The 20,856-nt window shown below is 36.0% G+C and overlaps 1 protein-coding gene across 1 annotated transcript in view; it reads left to right on the top strand.

Annotated features, from left to right (window-relative positions):
* DCDC1 (doublecortin domain containing 1) overlaps window positions 1-20,856 on the top strand; it is a gene marked incomplete at both ends in the record, with an annotated part of 430,017 nt that overhangs the window by 236,085 nt on the left and 173,076 nt on the right. The window contains 4 exons of the mRNA XM_082844001.1: window positions 543-668; window positions 3,092-3,197; window positions 13,213-13,347; window positions 15,845-15,963. Coding sequence (XP_082700127.1) covers window positions 543-668; window positions 3,092-3,197; window positions 13,213-13,347; window positions 15,845-15,963 — 486 coding nt within the window. The remainder of the gene's footprint in view (window positions 1-542; window positions 669-3,091; window positions 3,198-13,212; window positions 13,348-15,844; window positions 15,964-20,856) is intronic.

Genomic DNA, 20,856 nt, shown 5'->3' with positions numbered 1-20,856 from the left:
CATAGTGGCCATCCTTTTTATTTAAGATCTGTTTTCCATTTGATTTTAATTCTCATACAATTAAAATAACTTAAAACAATGTACCTAACAGTATGTAATATGACAAATCAAATCAGCATAGTATTCAGTGAGCTCACAAAAAAATAGTTGTTTGTAGCCAAATATGAAGGATTAATTTGATTATAAGCTCCAAAGATCACCATGGGTGTATTGCATTGTAGTTATACATGAAAAATGAACATTATAGGAATGACAGTTGGTTGTTTTTCTCAACTAAATACTTCGCTTTTATTATTGAAATTATTTTTAAAAATTACATGTGTTGCAACTATCCTTCGCATATTATAAATCAAACAAATAAACTAAAATGTGCATGTCAGGTATAAGTATAGGATACCAACAATAGTGCTGTGTAATAGGAAATTCACTTATTTCTGGATTTTATTAGACATGGATATGGTATGTTTTATTGTTTATATGTACTCAAATTTCAGTGTTTGTATAATTTTGCAGATAGATTTGATGTTTTTTCCATTTTTCAGATCTCCACTAAACCCTGTTTTGGGTTTGACCTTTGACCAGGTGACTGCATTTGCCAGAGGTGGCATTACAGTCGCATATAAAACCTTCTTGGATCCTAATGCTCTTCTGCTACTGGGATGTGACAGGTAAATTAACAAGTGTTCGGTTCAAGCAATCTGAATCACCTAACTCAGTTTTCCCAGAGTGAGATTTAAACACTAAAAGATGTTCTTTAAATCATCTTAAATAAGCAATTATTTAGTTTATTGACTTATTTCATGATATAATGAGCTAGTGCTTAAAAGACTTATCATTAATTTTCCTTGAGTTTTAAAAAACATATGGGGCGATGAGCATAGTATACTTTCTGCTTTGCAAAGGTAATGATTTTATTTGAAATGTAAAAATTGTTTTTAGTGGATGTTTCTAAATTAATAGTTTTGAATGGAATACTTAAAATATTAATATGTTTTCTCATATGAGTGTTCATGTTTAAGCATCTCATTTGATGATGATAAATTGAAAACAAAAGCAATATGCTGGAGGCTTGGTGGCATAGTAAGAAGAGCAGGAGTTAGAAGATCTGGACACTGGGACTTCCCTGGTGGTCCAGTGGTTAAGACTCTGTGCTCCCAGTGCATGGGGACCGGGTTCGATCCCTGGTCAGGGAGCTAGATCCCGTGTGCCGCAACTAAAGATCCCTCATACTGCATCTAAGACCCTGTGCAGCCAAAATAAATAAATAAATATTTTTTTTAAAAAAAGAAGATCTGGCCACTAACCCCATTATCTGCTCATGATTGTCTGTGAGCACATGGGTGTCAGTTTCCTGTGGGTTAATAATAAAACCCAGCAGTTATTGAGTGTTGACCGTAGGCCAGGCACAGCTCTAAATGAATTGGGTAAGAACCTATTTCATCCTCAAAACAATTATTTTAATCCCATCATTGCTTATTAGCTTATTATTACTCCATTTTAAGGAGATAGAAACTCTGCCATGGAAGGGCAAAGTCATTTGCCCAGTCACACAACTTGTACATGATAGAGCTAGGATTCTAACCCAGATTGTCTTTCTTAAGAACTAAGGGCTTAACCCCTATCCAGCACTGTCTAATAGAACTTTCTCTGATGATGGAAACAAACTTTATGACATTGAGCACTTGAAATGTGACTAGTGTGACTGAGGAATTGAATTTTAAATTTTGTTTAATTAAATTAATTTTAATTTAAGTTGGAATATGTGGCTAGTGGCTACCATATTGGACATTGCAGCATGATACTGATACCGTGTTGGATTAGGTGATGTATCTATAAGGTCCCATCTAGCTTTAATATTTTGTAATTTAACAAATTATAACTTTCCTTAATATACAGGTAAAAAGGCTGAAATGGAGGGCAGATCCAGAGAATGAAAAGCAGTCTGATGAGGTCACTCAGTCTAGCTAGTGTCAACCTATTGCTAAATATGTCTAGAAAGACAGACTCTTTGGTCTTCTCCATCCCCCAATGATTGCCTGCACTTTCCAGACAAGATTATAATGTTTTGTCTTTCTCTCTTTATAGACAGAAAATAACTCAGCACTCTTTTTTATAAGCATTTTCACTTATGAGAAGATTTATTTCACATGCAATAATCTTTCTCTAGGCTGTTAGACTTGCCTTTCGCTTCAGTCTTTAGTTAGGAGTTTAATTTTTAATTTATGTACTGCTTCTTAATTTTACTTCCTTAATTGCAATGAATACTGTTTTAATGAATGGATTTAAATTAGATCTAATTCCCTAAGTATAACAATGTGAAACTTCCCTTATTGAGCACAAACTAATTTGAAGATAATTTACTTAATTTTTGGATTCCATTTGAATTTTCTTTGTATACTCTCAAGCGGATCATTGGAAATCTTAGTCATCATACTCTTATTTATATTTCTCAGACTACTGAAAAAAAAATACTATCACCATTCCCAGAACTGTTTTCTGTTGAATAGCATGCTATATGGTATATCTTAACATATCAGTGTTGATCTAGGTGATTTTCTTTAGGATAGAATTGGCTCACTTTTAAAATAAGTGATTTGGCTGAGCTAAGAATGAGACCAACCCTTCCAGTTTGTGGTTTGTCCATGTACCCTCTAGAACGTGCTGCCTCTTAAAAGACTCTTAAAAATACCAAACTAATGTTCTTAACACAACCGTTATAAAAGCATCCTTTATTATTTATGGACCAGTGTATTTAGACTGTAATTTTAATAATGATGATGGTCTCCACCGTCAGTGATTCTGTAAGATTAAAAATTATTTTTTATGTCTTTGTTCTATTAATAATCAATTAGGCATAGAATCCCCCCCCCCCAGTATTAAAAATAATTGTAAGGGAAAAATTTAAAGCCTTCCCTTTCCCAATGATAAATACAAAGATACTTTACAGATTTCCATTTAAAAAGACTATGGACTATACACTGGTTTTTCTCTCACTAGAAGAGTATAAGATGCATAAATTATTATGCTAAAGAGTATTAAAATTAAACTAATTTTATTCTAACAAGAACAATTAAATATTTTATTTTCTTAGTTGGGAAGTTTGTGAAGGATTTCCAATTAATTTCAATGGCATCAGTCAACAGATACCTGATCAATTTGAAAAGGTGGACTTGGAGAACCATTTCCTACAGAACAAGGTCAGAATTATTTGTTGTTCTGAATAAGTGTATTTTATGTATTGGGCACTCAGTCAATACATGGTGACTGAGTAGATATTTGTGAAAGTTTTTGAACACTGTAAATTATTTTACAAATGTTGGGGGCAAGTATTATACATTACTTCCTGTTAATTAATTAAGCACTTTAAAACTGGACCAGTATTGGGAAGGGTTAGGGGGAGGGATAGACTGAGAGTTTGGGATTGACATGTACACACTGCAATATTTAAAATAGATAACCAACAAGGACCTACTGTATAGCACAGGGAACTCTGCTCAATATTCTGTAATAACCAAAATGGGAAAAGAGTTTGAAAAAGAATAGGGGGAAAAAAAAAACCTGAACCAATATATAGTATTTCTACTTGAAAAAATTCTACCTGAATCACGTCGTTTAAGTACTATCGTTTAGCATATTTCCTTTATATCAACTATATTAATAAGTTGCATTTGTTTAAGAAATTCTTCAAGATGGCTGTTATATCTTTATACTTTAGGATCTGACCTATTTGCTCTGTGGGTCAATGTCTCTAAGGAACATGAGTTCTTCAGAGAACCCAACTCATAACAACTCAATCTAGAAGGTCTCTTTATTAATTTATATTTAGAAACTTATCCTGCCAGTAAGGAATTTTCTTCTTGCACTGAGCTGTGAAAAGCATTTTAAACCTATCTCCAAAAAAAGGAATAATTCTTTTGTTTTTCTCAGCTGGTAAGTTATGTAGGGTTGTTGTTCATTTCAGCTGCATAACCTTTAGTTTTTGAATTCATGAAACCAAAAACCAAAAGGCACCCACAGAGGTAGGGATGCCCAAAGAAAGGAGGGCTTTCTGTTAACTAGTCTGGGCCCTTTCTTTGTAAGAGACAATGCAAAAGACACATTGTCCCAACATGCTCTTTTTAAATTTCTCCGTGTTGCCCATTCAGTCTTTTATGTCAAAATTTACACTGAAAATATTAGGTGTTTCAAAGTGCATGTGAATCTAAATAGTATAATTATAAAAATAGAATAAAACAAACAATGATTTCTAATCCTGTTTTTGAGCAAATGTAGAAAATAAATATAAGTTGAATGGTGCACTAAGAATAATGCCTTTTATATTCATCTGACATTAAGTTTTATTTGCCATAGTTCCAATCCTGTTGGCATTCCTGTTTAGTTTTTTGCTGTAACATTATCTTCCTGCTCAAAAACTTGTATGCCTGGCTGTTGCCTATTAAATTTCCATATCCTCTTCTGGCCTTCATTGATCTCCATGATTCTTCTCCAGTCTTCCCCCACTCTCAACTCGTCTTTCCAATCCACTCCTCTTCTTGATCTTTGTTGTAGCCTACGCTGCAGTCAGAGCTAATAAATTGGGTCCCCTACATGCTTTACACTTTGCTTTACTTGTACCATGGCATGTGTTGTTCTTTGCTAGGATACAACCCCCACCATTACCATTCCTTGCTTTTTAAGGCTTTCTTCAACTTCCTTTTCTTCCACGAGGCCCTCTCAGATCCTCCAGAGAGATTTAGCCTCGAATTATTTTGTGTTCTCAGAACTTCTTATTGTCCTTTGAGAATTGTTCTTAGAGTTTGTGTTTTGGTATCGGCATTTGCACTTGTGTCTTTCTCCTCCACTAAATTGATAATTCTTTGTACACAGATTTTATGTCTTACTCATCTTTGTATTCACGAGTGCTGGAACAAAGTCTTGAATGTAGGGCAAGTGCACAGTACATGTTGATGAATGATTTTTTAAAGTTAGCTGTAATCTCTTTCAAGGCTCACTATTCTCTAATATGTTCTTTGGGTGTTAGCCAAGCTAGATTGTTCATTTGTTGTTTTCTGAGCACTTCATGATTTCTGTTATTATACCCCTGTGGGTCCCTCTGCCTGGAATTCAACCTTTCTTTTTTTTTTTTTTTTTTTGCGGTACACGGGCCTCTCACTGTTGTGGCCTCTCCCGTTGCGGAGCACAGGCTCTGGATGCGCAGGCCCAGAGACCATGACTCACGGGCCTGGCTGCTCCGCGGCATGTGGGATCTTCCTGGACCGGGGCACGAACCTGTGTCCCCTGCATCGGCAGGCGGACTCTCAACCACTGCACCACCAGGGAAGCCCAACAACCTCTCTTTCTTTGTCACCACCCCCCACCTTCTCTGTCACCCTTGTGCCATATCCTAGCATGGTGTCTGGCATATAGTAAGCATTCAATAAATATTTATTGAAATCCTGCCCATCATTCTAACCTTACCTGATTTGTGCCTGCTTCATGAAGTCTTTCTTTACCCCAACACCATGCCCAAACCAGATACGATGTTTCTGGCTTTGATACCCCCATTGCATCCATTCCGTACCATTTATAATGACTTTGAATTTGGTGCTGTTCCTCTTGCAACATTTTTTGCATGATTTGAAGTCAAACAGTGTTCCAAGTTTGGGCATATTTTAGCTCACATTAGAGTAGAATGAAAAGAAAGGCAGATTTCACTGAGAATGTTGGTATCATATCATAAAGGGTCTTTTGTGTGTGTGTGTGTGTGTGTGTGTGTGTGTGTGTGTGTGTGTGTATGTGTGTGTGTGTACTTTTTTTTTAACATCTTTATTGGAGTATAATTGCTTTACAACGTTGTGTTAGTTTCTGCTGTATAACAAAGTGAATCAGCTATACGTACACATATATCCCCCTATCCCCTCCCTCTTGCATCTCCCTTCCACCCTCCCTATCCCAACCCTCTAGGAGGTCACAAAGCGTGGAGCTGATCTCCCAGTGCGATGTGGCTGCTTCCCACTAGCTATCTATTTTACATTTGGTAGTGTATATATGTCCATGCCACTCTCTCACTTTGTCTCAGCTTACCCTTCCTTCTCCCCATGTCCTCAAGTCCATTCTCTATGTCTGCGTCTTTATTCCTGTCCTGACCCTAGGTTCTTCAGAACCTTTTTTTTTTAGATTCCATATATATGTGTTAGCATACGGTATTTGTTTTTCTCTTTCTGACTTACTTCACTCTGTATGACAGACTCTAGGTCCATCCACCTCACTACAAAATAACTCAATTTCATTTCTTCTTATGGCTGAATAATATTCCATTGTATATATGTGCCACATCTTCTGTATCCATTCATCTGTCAATGGACACTTAGGTTGCTTCCATCTCCTGGCTATTGTCAATAGAACTGCAGTGAACATTGTGGTACATGACTCTTTTTGAATTATGGTTTTCTCAGGGTATATGCCCAGTAGTGGGATTGCTGGGTTATCTGGTAGTTCTGTTTTTAGTTTTCAAGGAACCCCCATACTGTTCTCCATAGTGGCTGTATCAATTTACATTCCCCCCAACAGTGCAAGAGGGCTCCCTTTTCTCCACACCCTCTCCAGCATTTATTGTTTGTAGATTTTTTGATGATGGCCATTCTGACCAGTGTGAGGTGATACGTCATTGTAGTTTTGATTTGCATTTCTCTAATGATTAGTGATGCCGAGCATCCTTTCATGTGTTTGTTGGCAATCTGTATATCTTCTCTGGGGAAATGTCTATTTAGGTCTTCTGCCCATTTTTGGATTGGGTTGTTTGTTTTTTTGATATTAAGAAAACTACAGGTCAATATCACTGATGAACATAAATGCAAAAATTCTCAACAAAATACTAGCAAACAGAATCCAACAGCACATTAAAATGATCATACACCATGATCAAGTGGGGTTTATCCCAGGAATGCAAGAATTCTTCAATATACCCAAATCAGTCAATGTGATAAACCATATTAACAAACTGAAAGATAAAACCATATGATCATCTCAATAGATTCAGAAAAATCTTTAGACAAAATTAAACACCCATTTATGATAAAAAAAAACCCCTCCAGAAAGTAGGCATAGAGGGAACTTACTTCAACATAATAAAGGCCATATATGACAAACCCACAGCCAACATCATTCTCAATGGTGAAAAACTGAAACCATTTCCTCTAAGATCAGGAACAAGACAAGGTTGCCCACTCTCACCACTATTATTCAGCATAGTTTTGGAAGTTTTAGTAACAGCAATCAGAGAAGGAGAAGAAATAAAAGGAATCCACATCGGAAAAGAAGAAGTAAAAGTGTCACTGTTCGCAGATGCCATAATACTATACATAGAGAATCCTAAAGATGCTATCAGAAAACTACTAGAGCTAATCAATGAATTTGGTGAAGCAGCAGGATACAAAATTAATGCACAGAAATCTCTTGCATTTTTATACACTAATGATGAAAAATCTGAAAGAGAAATTAAGAAAACACTCCCATTTACCATTGCAGCAAAAAGAATAAAATACCTACAAATAAACCTACCTAAGGAGACAAAAGACCTGTATGCAGAAAACTATAAGGCACTGAGGAAAGAAATTAAAGATGATACAAATAGATGGAGAGATATACCATGTTCTTGGATTGGAAGAATCAACATTGTGAAAATGACTATACTACCCAAAGCAATCTACAGATTCAGTGCAATCCCTATGAAACTACCAATGGCATTTTTCACAGAACTAGAACAAAAAATTTCATAATTTGTATGGAAACACAAAAGACCCCGAAAAGCCAAAGCAATCTTGCGAAAGAAAAACGGAGCTGGAGGAATCAGGCTCCTGGACTTCAGACTATACTACAAAGCTACAGTAATCAAGACAGTATGGTAGTGGCACAAAAACAGAAATAGAGATCAATGGGACAGGATAGAAAGCCCAGAGATGAAACCACACACATATGGTCACCTTATCTTTGATAAAGGAGGTAAGCATATACAATGGAGAAAATGCAGCCTCTTCAATAAGTGGTGCTGGGAAAGCTGGACAGCTACATGTAAAAAAATGAAATTAGAACACTTCCTAACACCATACACAAAAATAAGCTCAAAATGGATTAAAGATCTAAATGTAAGTCTAGACACTATAAAATTCTTAGAGGAGGGCTTCCCTGGTGGCGCAGTGGTTGAGAGTCCGCCTGCCGATGCAGGGAACACGGGTTCGTGCCCCGGTCTGGGAAGATCCCACATGCCACCGAGTGGCTGGGCCCGTGAGCCATGGCCGCTGAGCCTGCGCGTCCAGAGCCTGTGCTCCGCAACGGGAGAGGCCACAGCAGTGAGAGGCCCGCGTACCGCAGAAAAAAAAAAAAAAAAAAAATTCTTAGAGGAAAACATAGGAAGAGCACTCTGACATAAATCACAGCAAGATCCTTTTTGACCCACCTCCTAGAGAAATGGAAATAAAAACAAAAATAAACAAATGGGGCCTAATGAAACTTAAAAGCTTTTGCACAGCAAAGGAGACCTTTAACAAGACAAACAGATAACCCTCAGAATGGGAGAAAATATTTGCAAACGAATCCACGGACAAAGGATTAATCTCCAAAATATACAAGCAGCTCTTGCAGCTCAATATCATAAAGGGTCTTAATTCAGCTGGATGTTTTGTAGAAAACAAGGAGCCACTGGAAATATTCAAGCAGAGACAAGATCTTATTTGATCCTGTGCTAGGAAAATATCTCAGGAGGACCTTATCTTATCCTCCCACCCCTGCCCTTCAGATTAGAAATACCTAGAGGGCAAAGGGCATTCTGAGCATTCTTGTCTCTGCTGCAGTATCTAGATACTCAGAGTTAGCTAAATGGAATTGAATTCACTAGTTAATTAACTCATTCAATAGAAAGCAGGTCAAACCTGGGGGGGGAAAAATGTATAGTGGAGAGTTGTCGGAGGAAAAGAACAAGAAAGGATTCTCTCTTTGATTTTAAGCCAAAGTAGAACTTTAAAAGAAAACTATATTTTCTAATGTTGAAAAATGAGAGAATAAGAATCCACAGTTATTTTATCACTATTAATTCATTCTAATGATTCAGTGAAAGTGAGAAAACACCTCATCCTAAAAGTTTATACACTATTGTATTTTTAGAAGAAAGCTTTTTTGAGTAATATTTCAGTCTACTCAGAATAGTGGTATAAGAAAGCAAAGATTTGATAAACTGGATAGTAAAGAGAATCTTTCAAAGAAAAATGGCCCCTTAGCTATGAAACCTTTGAAATCCTTTCAGAAAAATGCCTCCGATCATATACAGAGAGGTGATCAGTACATTGGAAATAGCAATTTAATAACCTGAAAAGGAGCACTTTTAAAGAGAGATTCAGGCAGAGGTGATGGATGTCCACAGGGAATTTTATTGTAGAATCTTGATGCTCATGGCAGTATAGAAGGCACTAAGAGAATTACAACAGGGATAGAGAGGAGGGAGCAAAAGCTGATATTCCTGATGCATATGTTTTAAAACTGGCTTGAGATAGAGATATCAGTGCCCAACCCCTGACTGTTCTTTTAAATCTCGTATTGACAAGTAAAACCCTTCCTACAGAGAAAAATTTGGAACATATAATTCTTATTAGTAACGTGGAAGACAGATATAACCCTGGCAATTACAACCTGTTGCTCTTTTATCCATTTCTAAAAAAAGATTTGGAATCTACTACAAGTGGAGAATTTTGGTGAATACATCTTTCGTTCTATTGTTACATAAATTGGCAACATTTTTACATTGCTCTAGTTTACGGGAAATAACATTATATGTTTCCATGAAGTGGGTGAGAGACAAACTTCATGGTAGTTAATATAAAAGAAAAAAGATTCATGAGACGAATAGCTTGAGGAATACGTGGTTATGGGAAAATATAGCAGAAAAATATACTCCGGTGTCTGGCAGGTCATATATTCTGTCAAAATGAAAAGGAAACTGATTTCGATCCTATCCTTTTAGTATGATCAGACATAAGCAGCACATTAGTGACAACTTTTGGTATGGAAACAGTAAGAAAAACACCAAGTTATGATTTTAGAATTATGGCATGTTTGTTACAAGTTTACTTGTAAATTAAGCAGTCATGGATGCTAGCAGAATATATTACCCTGTATGTCACAAAGGAGGCTAGGAAAAGGCAAACGATTCTTTACTGTCCTATTTCTTTGGAGAGCAAGTCCTCAAGAAATAATATTTCCTACACATAATTTGTACTGGAGTAAATAAAAAATTTTAATTTAAATTTTGAACTGATTGACATTAGAATAGGACACAGAACTTTAAATGAAACTGCAAGTCCCTTCCTTATCTTTAGACCAAGAGTTGGAATCTATTTGAGGACTGCACACCTAGATCCTAGATATTTTCCCTTGTTTGGTTGCATAATTAGGTTCTCGCTAATATTTTCTGCTTTCCCAACTTTTCCAGTTCTTGGTCTTAGAGGTGGGTGGATTGATCAGCTATAGATTTAGAGAATGGAAACAATAAGAGTGAATATCAGGGACATGAGGAAAGAGATTGTAGAACATTTCTTGTAGGTATGATTTTAATTTGTATAGTAAATTATTTAACTTGGTCCTAAAATTACTGTCAAAAGGAAAAACCTTAGAAAGTTTCTGTGTAGTAAACAATTTGTTTAGAATGAAGGTTGTGGTCTATGAGCTCCTTCTTTCAAGAAAAATGTCATTGTCTTATATTTTGCTCCTCAGTAGATCTGTAGGAAAAGACCTTATTACTTTGAAATTGCACAGGAATATTGAAGTCTACTCCACGTTCATTGGTGATTTGGAGAAAGAAAATTAAACAAGAAGCTTTAACGGGCCCAGTACATGTATGCATCTTTTTTATCACTGGCATCGTCTGTATCGGCACAGTTTTTTCAGACAAGCAAAATCATAATGGTCATTTAAAGGAAGCTATGTATATAGGTATTCAAAAGAATAAAAGAAAGCTTCTTGTTTTGATTCTCAACAGGACTTAAAAAGGTTTTCTAATGACATACATTATGGTATATATTTGGAGACCTGTCTCAACATAAATGCTTTTATACACATGCCCATGAATGCACACATGTACGCACACATGTGCACACACACACACTCAGAGACACACATGGCATATTATGTTGCAGGTTGTCCGAGCACTTTTCTTTTCTGAATTCCAATTTTTATCTCCCCCACCTTCCTAAACATTTGATCTAAAACAAAGCTATCAGATTAAATTAAAAAGAAAAAGGAAAGTGACATCATGAAGAGAATTTAATGGCCATTGTCAGTTTTAAGTGTATTAGAACCCCAGACTTGGCAGGATTTTTCTTTTTTAGTAACGTGAAATGAAGCTGAGTTAGTGGGCCTGGCTCTGTCTGGTCTATGTGGAATCACTTGGGAACCGTCCAGCAAAATATCTCTCAGAGAACAGCATGGTGTTAATACTGGGTGCCAACCCAAGACAGACACAAAGGACCCCTTCGCTCTTCACCAATAAGCCAACTGTTAAAAGATTAAACCATGTTGTGGAGATAACAAGAATTTAGGCACTGGCAGCAGGTGCTGTACAAAGAAGCAGTTGGCAGTATGATTCTTCTGTCTGACATTCCAGTCAAAACAATCTTCTTCCCAGTTTCAGAGGAGAGTTTTGAGTGTGATGGCAACTTGGAGTTAGGAGGTTGACTAAGAGTGCTACTTTAAATGCCGTGTCCTGTGGTGGATGGATTAGTAGAATATAGTTTACCATTGTTCAGAAACTGCGGGGGATTCCCCTCCAGAATCAGGCACTACTGGCTAACTGGGGAATACACAATCAAAGAGCTGTAAATCAAATCTGCTTATGTGGTGGGGTTGCTGTATTTTTAAAATTTTATTTTCACATATAGGAGTCATATGACATTTTCTTCTCTAGAGAAGTAACTATCTTCCATTGTAGAATAATTATAGATAATTATGGAATAATTATCAAATATATTGGTCATACCCTTTTGTTATTGCCTGTTCACACTTGTAAAACATTACCTTTTAAATTATTATTTAACTTTTGTTTTTTTAAAAAATCATTTGCTTCTCAACAAATATCTAGGATTAGCAAAGATTTAGAATAGACTTTTCAATATTTGAAAAGGATTTTAACTGTTATTGAAGCAACATCATTTACTAAGTTTAAAGCATAAGTTGGCATATTCCCATAATCCTATACAAATAAGGATTAGCACTTTAAAAGTTAGCATGATTATTCAGGGAAAGTGATCATATAAGTTAGGAGATAAAGTTTATTAAATATGAAGGAGTAGAATTCTGACAGATGACATGAATGACTGTTAATTTGACAATCAGGTCTAAGTGAGAAACGCTAGAAGGTGCACAATACGTTTGGCGTTTGTCATCTGATTAAACACATGGGATAGAGATACAGTGTCTCCCCAGTCGGCCCCCTCCCATTCATTCCCACAACTGTCACTGAAGTCTCAGCTCCTGTCCCTTTATTCTTATGAGGTTGTACAAACTCTCAACTGTTCTCCCTGCATTTGATCTCTCCATTCTGCAATCCATTATGTTTACACTTGCCAGGTCAACCTTTCTAAATCTTCTGTAATCCAGTCCCTTTTGCTTGAAAGCTTGAAAGCCCTCCTGACACCTAACCCCATAGCCTTACACTTGGCGCCTTCTAATTTTGGCCAGATTTACCTTTTGAGACTACCAAGAAATCCTAAGGTGCATTGATTATACTATTTTCCTTTGCTTGGAATACCTTTTTATTCTTGATTATTCCTGTCAAACTGTTTTCATCCTTCAATGCCTGGTCCGGATGTTACCTCTTTCAAGATGCTTCACTTTTTGTTGCTCCTGCAGAAATGAGCCTACCATTCTTTGCATACTATAGCACTATTTAATCAAACATATGGAGCTTAACATGAAATTGTGTGTGTTATCACCTCTACAGTTGTAAGTTTATTTAGGGCAGGAAAAATGTTTTATCATATCCCATACCACACAGTCCGGGGCCTTCCCTATCAGAGCTGGTGCCTGACAAATATTAATTGAATTGAGTTTAATAGGATTGAACACTACTGTTTCAAAAGAGACCTTCTCAGTCAGAAACATAATGTTCTAGATTATTTTGGTTAAGTATGTTGAGGAAGGTTAACTTTCAGACTGTAAGTTAAAAACATGCTTCTTCTCATGGTATAGGTGAACCCCAATATTGTCCTTCATGCCTCTGTTTCCATCAGAAAGCGGAATTTCTCAAGTGGTGAAGAGAGCAGTGGGACTCACATAGCACCATCCACCCTGTGGCCTGCAGCCAGTGTGTGGTTGATCACAAAGGTATCCAAGAATGTCTGTTCTCCCTAAGTAACTTCCTGGGCTCACTGTGCTGCTCCAGTTCCTGATGCCCTCGTGCACACAAGCATGCAAGTGAAAGCATATCGGTTGTTGACTGTCATGAATCTGTGCTCTGGTTTGTCTAGTGCGGAGGACCCCGACGTGAGCATTCAACTCAGTTTTAGACGTGCTGATTAGTTAATACTGCAGAATGTATTTAAACCTAGCGCAGAGCTTAGGTATACTCTACAGACTCACCATTTTCATGAGATTTGTCTGAATCTCATTTGCTTCCGCTCCTTAGTCTTCATTGTTGAGGTTCGCAGAGCTTGGTGGATTAGCACCGTATAGTGATGGCATATGGTCTTAGTAAGGATAGTTTTAAAAGAAATCCCTGAGTATAAAATGTGAACAATGCCTAACATATTTTATTCCTGTGTATTGGCACTATTTTTTTTAACTTTATTCTTATACTATTGAATCAAATTTAAACTGAGAACATATAATTGTTCTCCTCTTCCTTCTTGCTATTGAAAGACGTTTTGTAATTGCCACCAAATATTTACGTCTGGAAAGAGATGGTACAGCTTATATCTACCCTTCTTGTGCCTCCCTTTGCCCCCTCCCTGGAGACTGTTTTTGCTTCTTTTTAGCACTTCCATGGGTGCAGAGTCACCCAGGCAAGTTTGCTGCTACTTAGTTTAGGGGGTAGGAGAGATTGAAACTATTTTCTCATATGAAATTTTGGATTGCCCTTAACTTTTATTTTTGCTTTTCTGGGAGTTAAAAACAAAAATATAGAGTAACTAAGACACAAAGGTACTAAGAAATATTATTCACTTCCTAGACAAAGGCAGAATGAGATTAGATATTTCTTAAATCTGCTTCCAACCTGGAGACTCTATTAACTACTAGCCCTAAGCTGCGTTTTATTTCTGATTTAGTAATAATATCTGCCATTTTGTTAAATGTATGCTAAGCATCTTATACACATTTATTATCTCATTTAATCTTATAAAAACTATGCAGGTTTTCATTATACAGCTGAAAAAACTGAAGCTAGTAGCTGGTAGAGGAAAGATTCTTGGTCTGTCTGACTTCAAAACTTATGACATTTCACTGTAATATAAAACACTGCTCTATATCTGACCAATTTATGAGCACTGATGGAAGTGTTTTAGTTTTAGGACTGCCACTGAACATTTATGTGACCTCAAGTATCTGGGCCTTAGTCTTCTGGTAAAAGAGTTGGACCAGTTGATATGGAAGGTTATTTTCCCAGATCTCATATTCTGTAATTCTATGGTATCTGTTCATAGAATTTCATGATATCAGAAAACCTGTACTTGTCTAAAAATTTTCCTAAACTAACTGAAATGCTTGATGCAAAGAGTATGAGTTTTGGAGTTAGATAGATCAGAATTAGAATCCTTTGTGTGACCTTGGGAAAGTTACTTAGCTGCACTGAACCACAGTTTTCTTATATATAAAATAAAGTTAGTCACACCTGTCTTGCACAGTTGCTGTGGTGATTAAATGAGAAAATACGTGTGAAGTTCAAGCGTACAATCTGTTATACAGAAAGTGCTTAATAAGTGGTGATTCTTTTTTCTTACCCCAAGGAGTTCCCTTTCTGTATAGACAGGCATGTTCAAAAGAGGATTCCATTCAGGGCTTATTAGAACAAAAATTTAGAAAAATATATTTTTCCTAAGTCATTGTGTAGTTCTTTTCCACACAACAAAAATGTGAGGAAAAAAAAGTCACATGCTAAAAGAAAACAATTTTGAAAATCTTTTAAGGTTTAGAGTTCTGTCCTGTTTTTCAAAATAAATCATTTTACCTGTTCTTAACAGAGAAGTTTCCATGACATAAATCCTCAATATGTGTAAATAAATTCCTAAGTGGTTGTCACTTATTTAAAATGCTGTGTTGATTCACTAAGTAAGAAAATTGTTAAATGGCCGTTCAAACAATGTTCTCAATCAATTTCCTTATCTGAGAATCCTAACATTTAAAACAAAAGCAGTTCATGAACCACCTTAAAATGCTTAACCCATGGTATTTAGACCCAGAGTAAAACTTTTAATTGGTACAAAGGTTAAGGATTTGTTTCAGTCTTTTCAGTTCACTGCACTCTTTTTTTTCTGTGCATACATATTTCAAGTAAGCTCTGTAGTTATAAGTATAACAAGTGACACGTGATGGGTCCCAAATTGCTGCACTGTGAAATACGCACAGAAAAAAAGGACAAATGAAGATATCAAGGTCTGTTTTATTTTGCACTGAACTGTAAAATGCCACCCTTGTCCGACAGAACATCACTGATTCTGAGCAGGGCTCACTGACTGCTAAGTTGTGGGTAGTGTTTCACTTTTGGCAACTGTTAATATCCGGGTTTATCCAGGCATAATGACCTCACTATTTGTGACACATTGTTGAATTTTCTGGTTCTTTTAACTTATTTAGACCTTTCTCCCCCTTCTCTATTCATTGGAAGACTGGAATGATCCTGAGCCGAGCGATAACTCAGGGCTGCCTATCTATTGGTCATCCAGTCAGAGTCAAGGCCACTGAGGGAACATCACTAGAAGGATACAAGTTAATCCTACAGAAAAGGTAATGTTTATGAGCCATTTACCTCAAAACAAGAAATGTTAATTTCAAGATTCCCAAGCAGTCAGATCATGATGCTTCCTGGCTTAGATGGAAATTTCATTAGGTTTTAAATTTGTTTTCAAAATATCAATATTAATTTTTCTAAAATAAGCTTGAAAGTATATACCACTTAGTTTGATAGTGTTTCTTAGATATTTTTAGAAGTGAAAAGTTGGTGTTCATTATGTATCTGTGTTTTAGACAAGCTGCTGCTTTACTCTATAATTATTGAAACTCCTTTCTTTATATCCATTTTGGTTATTAATTAAAAAATTTAATGTTCTATATGTATTCCTAACCTTTTCTCCATCTTCTGAATGTGAAATATTGAACAGTGAAAGAAAAATCAAGGAGACAAAAAATTGCTGGCTTGTAAGGTACCAAAAGTGCCATTCCTGTTTGTTTTTCTCTGACTTGGTAAGATAAAATTAAAAATAGATTTAGAAGAAAAAATTAACAATAAGGAAGAAAGGTGATTTACCTTTCCTAAATGCTTTCTTTTTTCTTTTTCATTTGTCTTTTGATTTTACCTAGTGTTGACAAAAACAAGTCCTATTGTACTTCAAGACTTAGAAAGCTATTAGCCAACTACTTCTGGCTGGATAGACATTTGCGATGTGCTTAGGACTGAAAGCAGAACAAGGGCATTTAGGCACCAGAGAAACTGGCTCAGCCACAAATACAGAAGGGAAATTTTCTCTAACATGCAAAGCAGACTGTCCAAAAGGCATTAGAACATTACATAATGGCTGGGAATGTGATCTACAGAGTCAGATCTCTAGAGTCTAGAATTCTTACTCTAACAGCGACAACAGCAAATCGAGACAGACACTATTTTAATTTCTCTATACCGCATTGTTACATGTACTCTTAACAACGACCTGATAAGGTAGGTGTTGTTACTATCATTATGGGTGAGGAAATTGAAATATAGAGGTGTTAATCACTTACTCGAGGTCATAGCTACTAAGCAATTGGGGCGGAATGCAAAACTTAAGTAACCATAATCTATAAGTCACTCTTGGCCACAAAACTACACAGTCTGTAGGCCAAAATCCAGTCAAACAACTGCCAGTGAGTGCCAAGTGTGGTAGTAGATACCTCAGTGAATGAGTAGGGTACATTAATTGAGAAACCCAGGCAGAAGGATGAGGGAGACAGTAGCTTGCTATCTCACAAGCTGGCCAGTGCTAGTAGAGTCCTAAACACACAGTTCCCAAGAAGGGGCAAACAAACTCAAAGCAACTCCCAGTTGATGTGGTGCTATATTTGGAGTAGGTAATAAGAAAGATTTCTGGGGCAGAGTCAATGCTGTAAACTGGAAACACACAAAGCGTCAACTTGCAATAATGACAAGGGCAAACCATGGGACATGGAGACAGAGATGCTTCAGCTCACTTAGTCCAGAGTTATAATAAAGAGAAAAATCTATCAATTGTAACTGACCCAGAAATGATGCAGAATTAATACTCATGTCATTAAACAGTTGTTATTATTGTATTCCATATATTCAAGAAGCTAGAGGAAAGAATGAACATGTTAAATAGAGACATAGAAGATAGAAAAAGACTCAAATCAAATTTCTAGGTATGAAAACTGCAATGTATGACATGAAAAATATACTGAATGCGACTAATAGCAGATTAGACACTGTGGAAGAAAATTTTAGTGAACTTGAAGAGATAGCAATAGAAACTATTCACAATTGAAAGCCAGAGAAGAAAAAATAATATATTGAAAAAAAAATGAACACAGCATCAGTGCGATGTGAAAAGCTTCATATGGCCTAATCTCTGAATAATTAGAGTCTCTGAAGGGAAGAAGCAGAGAACAGAAAAATACTGGAAGAAATGATGTCTGAAAAATTTCCAAATTTTGTGAAAACTATAACCCACACATCCAAGAAGTTCAACAACTTCTAAGCACAAGAAACACGGAGAAAAGCAACCAAGGAAAATCATAATAAAACTGCTTAAAATTAGTGATAAGGAGAAAAATCTTATAAGTACACAGAGAGGAAGACATTTATTATTTACAAGAGGAATAAAGATAAGACTGACAGCAGATTTCTTGTTGGCAACAATAAGAGTGAGAAGAAAGTGGAAGAACATCTTTAAAAACTAAAAGAAAAGAAAAGAACAACCTGTCTGTATAGAAATCATCTCCCAATGAAAAATCTTTCAAATATTAAGGCAAAATAAAGACTTCAGATATTATTCACAAACTGAAAGAATTTGTCACCAGCAGACCTACAGAACAAAAAATGTTTAAGGAAGTCCTTCAAGCAGAAGAAAAATGGTATCAGATGAAAATGAAGAGCACTGGGAATAATAACTACATAGGCAATATAAAGACCTCATTTCTTATTTTCTTTAAAATATAATTTATTGTTTAAAGCAAAAAAATAATAAATTTATTATGGAGATAAAAACATGTAGATATAAAATATATGAAGGCAACAGTACAAATGCCAATAAGAGAAATGGAAGAAAGGGTCTTTTTTTTAAAAAAATTAATGTATTTATTTATTTTTGACTGCGTTGGGTCTTTGTTGCTGTGCGCAAGCTTTCTCTAGTTGCGGCGAGCAGGGGCTACTCTTTGTTGCAGTGCATGGGCTTCTCATTGCAGTGGCTTCTCTTGTTGTGGAGCACAGGCTCTAGGCGTGTGGGCTTCAGTAGTTGTGGCATGCAGGCTCAGTAGTTGTGGCACGTGGGCTCTAGAGCGCAGGCTCAGTAGTTGTGGTGCATGGGCTGAGTTGCTCCACGGCATGTGGGAATCTTCCCGGCCCAGGGCTCGAACCCATGTCACCTGCATTGGCAAGCGGGTTCCCAACCACTGCACCACCAGGGAAGCCTGAAGAAAAGTTCTTATACTATATTTGTCAAGTGGTATGATATCAACTGAAAGTAGACTGGTAAATTAAAGATGTTTATGAGGGACCCTGAAGCTAAAATAATATAACAAAGAGTTATATGTCTAACAAGCCAAAAAAGTTGATAAAATGAAATAATTAAAAAATACTCAGTTAATGTGAAAGAAGACAGATAAAGATGGAAAGGGAAACAAAAAACAGGACAAAGAGAGAATAAATAACAAGATTGTAGATTTAAACCCATGTGTCAATAATTGCATTAAATGTAAATAATCTAAACAGCCCATTTAAAAGTCAGGCACTGTCAGATTAGATAAAAAAGCAAGATCCATCTATATGCTGACCTACAAATAACCCACTTTTTTTTTAATCCATTTTTTAAAATTTTATTTATTTTATTTATTTATTTTTGGTTGTGCCATGTCTTAGTTGCGGCCGGTGGACTCCTTAGTTGTGGCATGTGAACTCTTAGTTGTGCCATGCACGTGGGATCTAGTACCCTGACCAGGGATCGAACCCGTGTCCCCTGCATTGGGAGGTGAATTCTTAACCACTGTGCTACCAAGGAAGTCCCAATAACCTACTTTAAATATAAAGACACAATAGCTTAAAAGTAAATGCATGAAAAATGTATGCAATGATAAAACTAATCCAAAGAAAGCCAGAATGGCTAAATTAATATCAGACAAAGTAGACTTCAATGCAAAGAATATTCCAGGGATAAAGAGGGTCACTTCATAATGTTTAAGGGATTAGTTCATCAAGAAGACTTAGCAATCCTATATGTTTGTTCACCTCATAGCACAGCTTCAAAATACATGAAGTGAAAGCCGATAGAACTGCTGTGAAAAAGAGAAAAATGTACAACTGTAGTCAGCAATAACAATATCCTATTTCAATAATTAATAGAACAAGTGAGGAGAAATCTGTAAGGATACAGAAGACTAGAACAACACTATCAATCAACTTGACCTAGTTGATACTTATAGAAGAATGCACTCAATAACAAAAAGACATATTCATTTAAAGTAACAGTATATTAAACAGAATGGACTATATTCTAGCTATAAAACAAGTCTCAATACCTTAACAGAATTTAAGGATTATAAACGTTCTCTGGCCATAATGGAGTTATATTAGAAATCCATAGCAGATAGCTTTCACAACAAGGTCCTACCGTATAGCACAGGGAACTGTATTTAATATCCTTGTGATAAACCATAATGGAAAAGAACATAAAAAAGAATGTATATATGTATAACTGAATCACTTTGCTGTACAGCAGAAATTAACACAACAGTGTAAATCAACTATACTTAAATAAAAAAATAGCAGATAGCTTTCTGGAAAACCCCCAAATATTTGGACAAAAGTAACACATTTCTAAATAACTCATGGAGCAAAGAAGATATCAAAATGGAAGTTAGCAAGTATTTTGAACTGAATGAAAATGAAAACACATATTAAAAACTGTGGGATGCTACTGAAGTTCTTAGAAGGAAATTTATATAAATGCATATGTAAGAAAAGAAGAATGATATCAAATCAGTGACCTCAGCTTCCATTTTAGGAAACGAGAGTACGAAGAGCAAATCAAACTCAAAGTAATCAGAAGACAGAAAATAGTAAAAGTTGAGTGGATAGCAATGAAATAGAAGACAGGAAAAAAGAGAAAAATCAAGAAAACCAAAAGCTGGGTTTTTGTTTTTGTTTTTGTTTTTGTTTTAAAGATCAAAGAAACTGATAAACCTCTAGCCAGACTGTTCAGGGAATAAAGTGAAAGGACACAAATTACCAGTATCAGGAATGAGAGAGTTGATATCACACAGTTATTAAAGGAATGATAGAGAATATTCTGAACAAAGATGTGCCAATAGATTTGCCAACTGAGGTGATAAGGACCAATTCCTTAAAAGGCACAAACTACCAATTTCTACTCAAGAAGAAATAGGTAACTTAATAGTCGTGTATCTCTTAAAGAA

Source organism: Leucopleurus acutus (genome assembly GCF_964270905.1).
Source record: "Leucopleurus acutus genome assembly, chromosome: 8".
NCBI lineage: Eukaryota > Metazoa > Chordata > Mammalia > Artiodactyla > Delphinidae > Leucopleurus > Leucopleurus acutus.
This window is presented reverse-complemented; position numbering and strand designations above follow the sequence as displayed.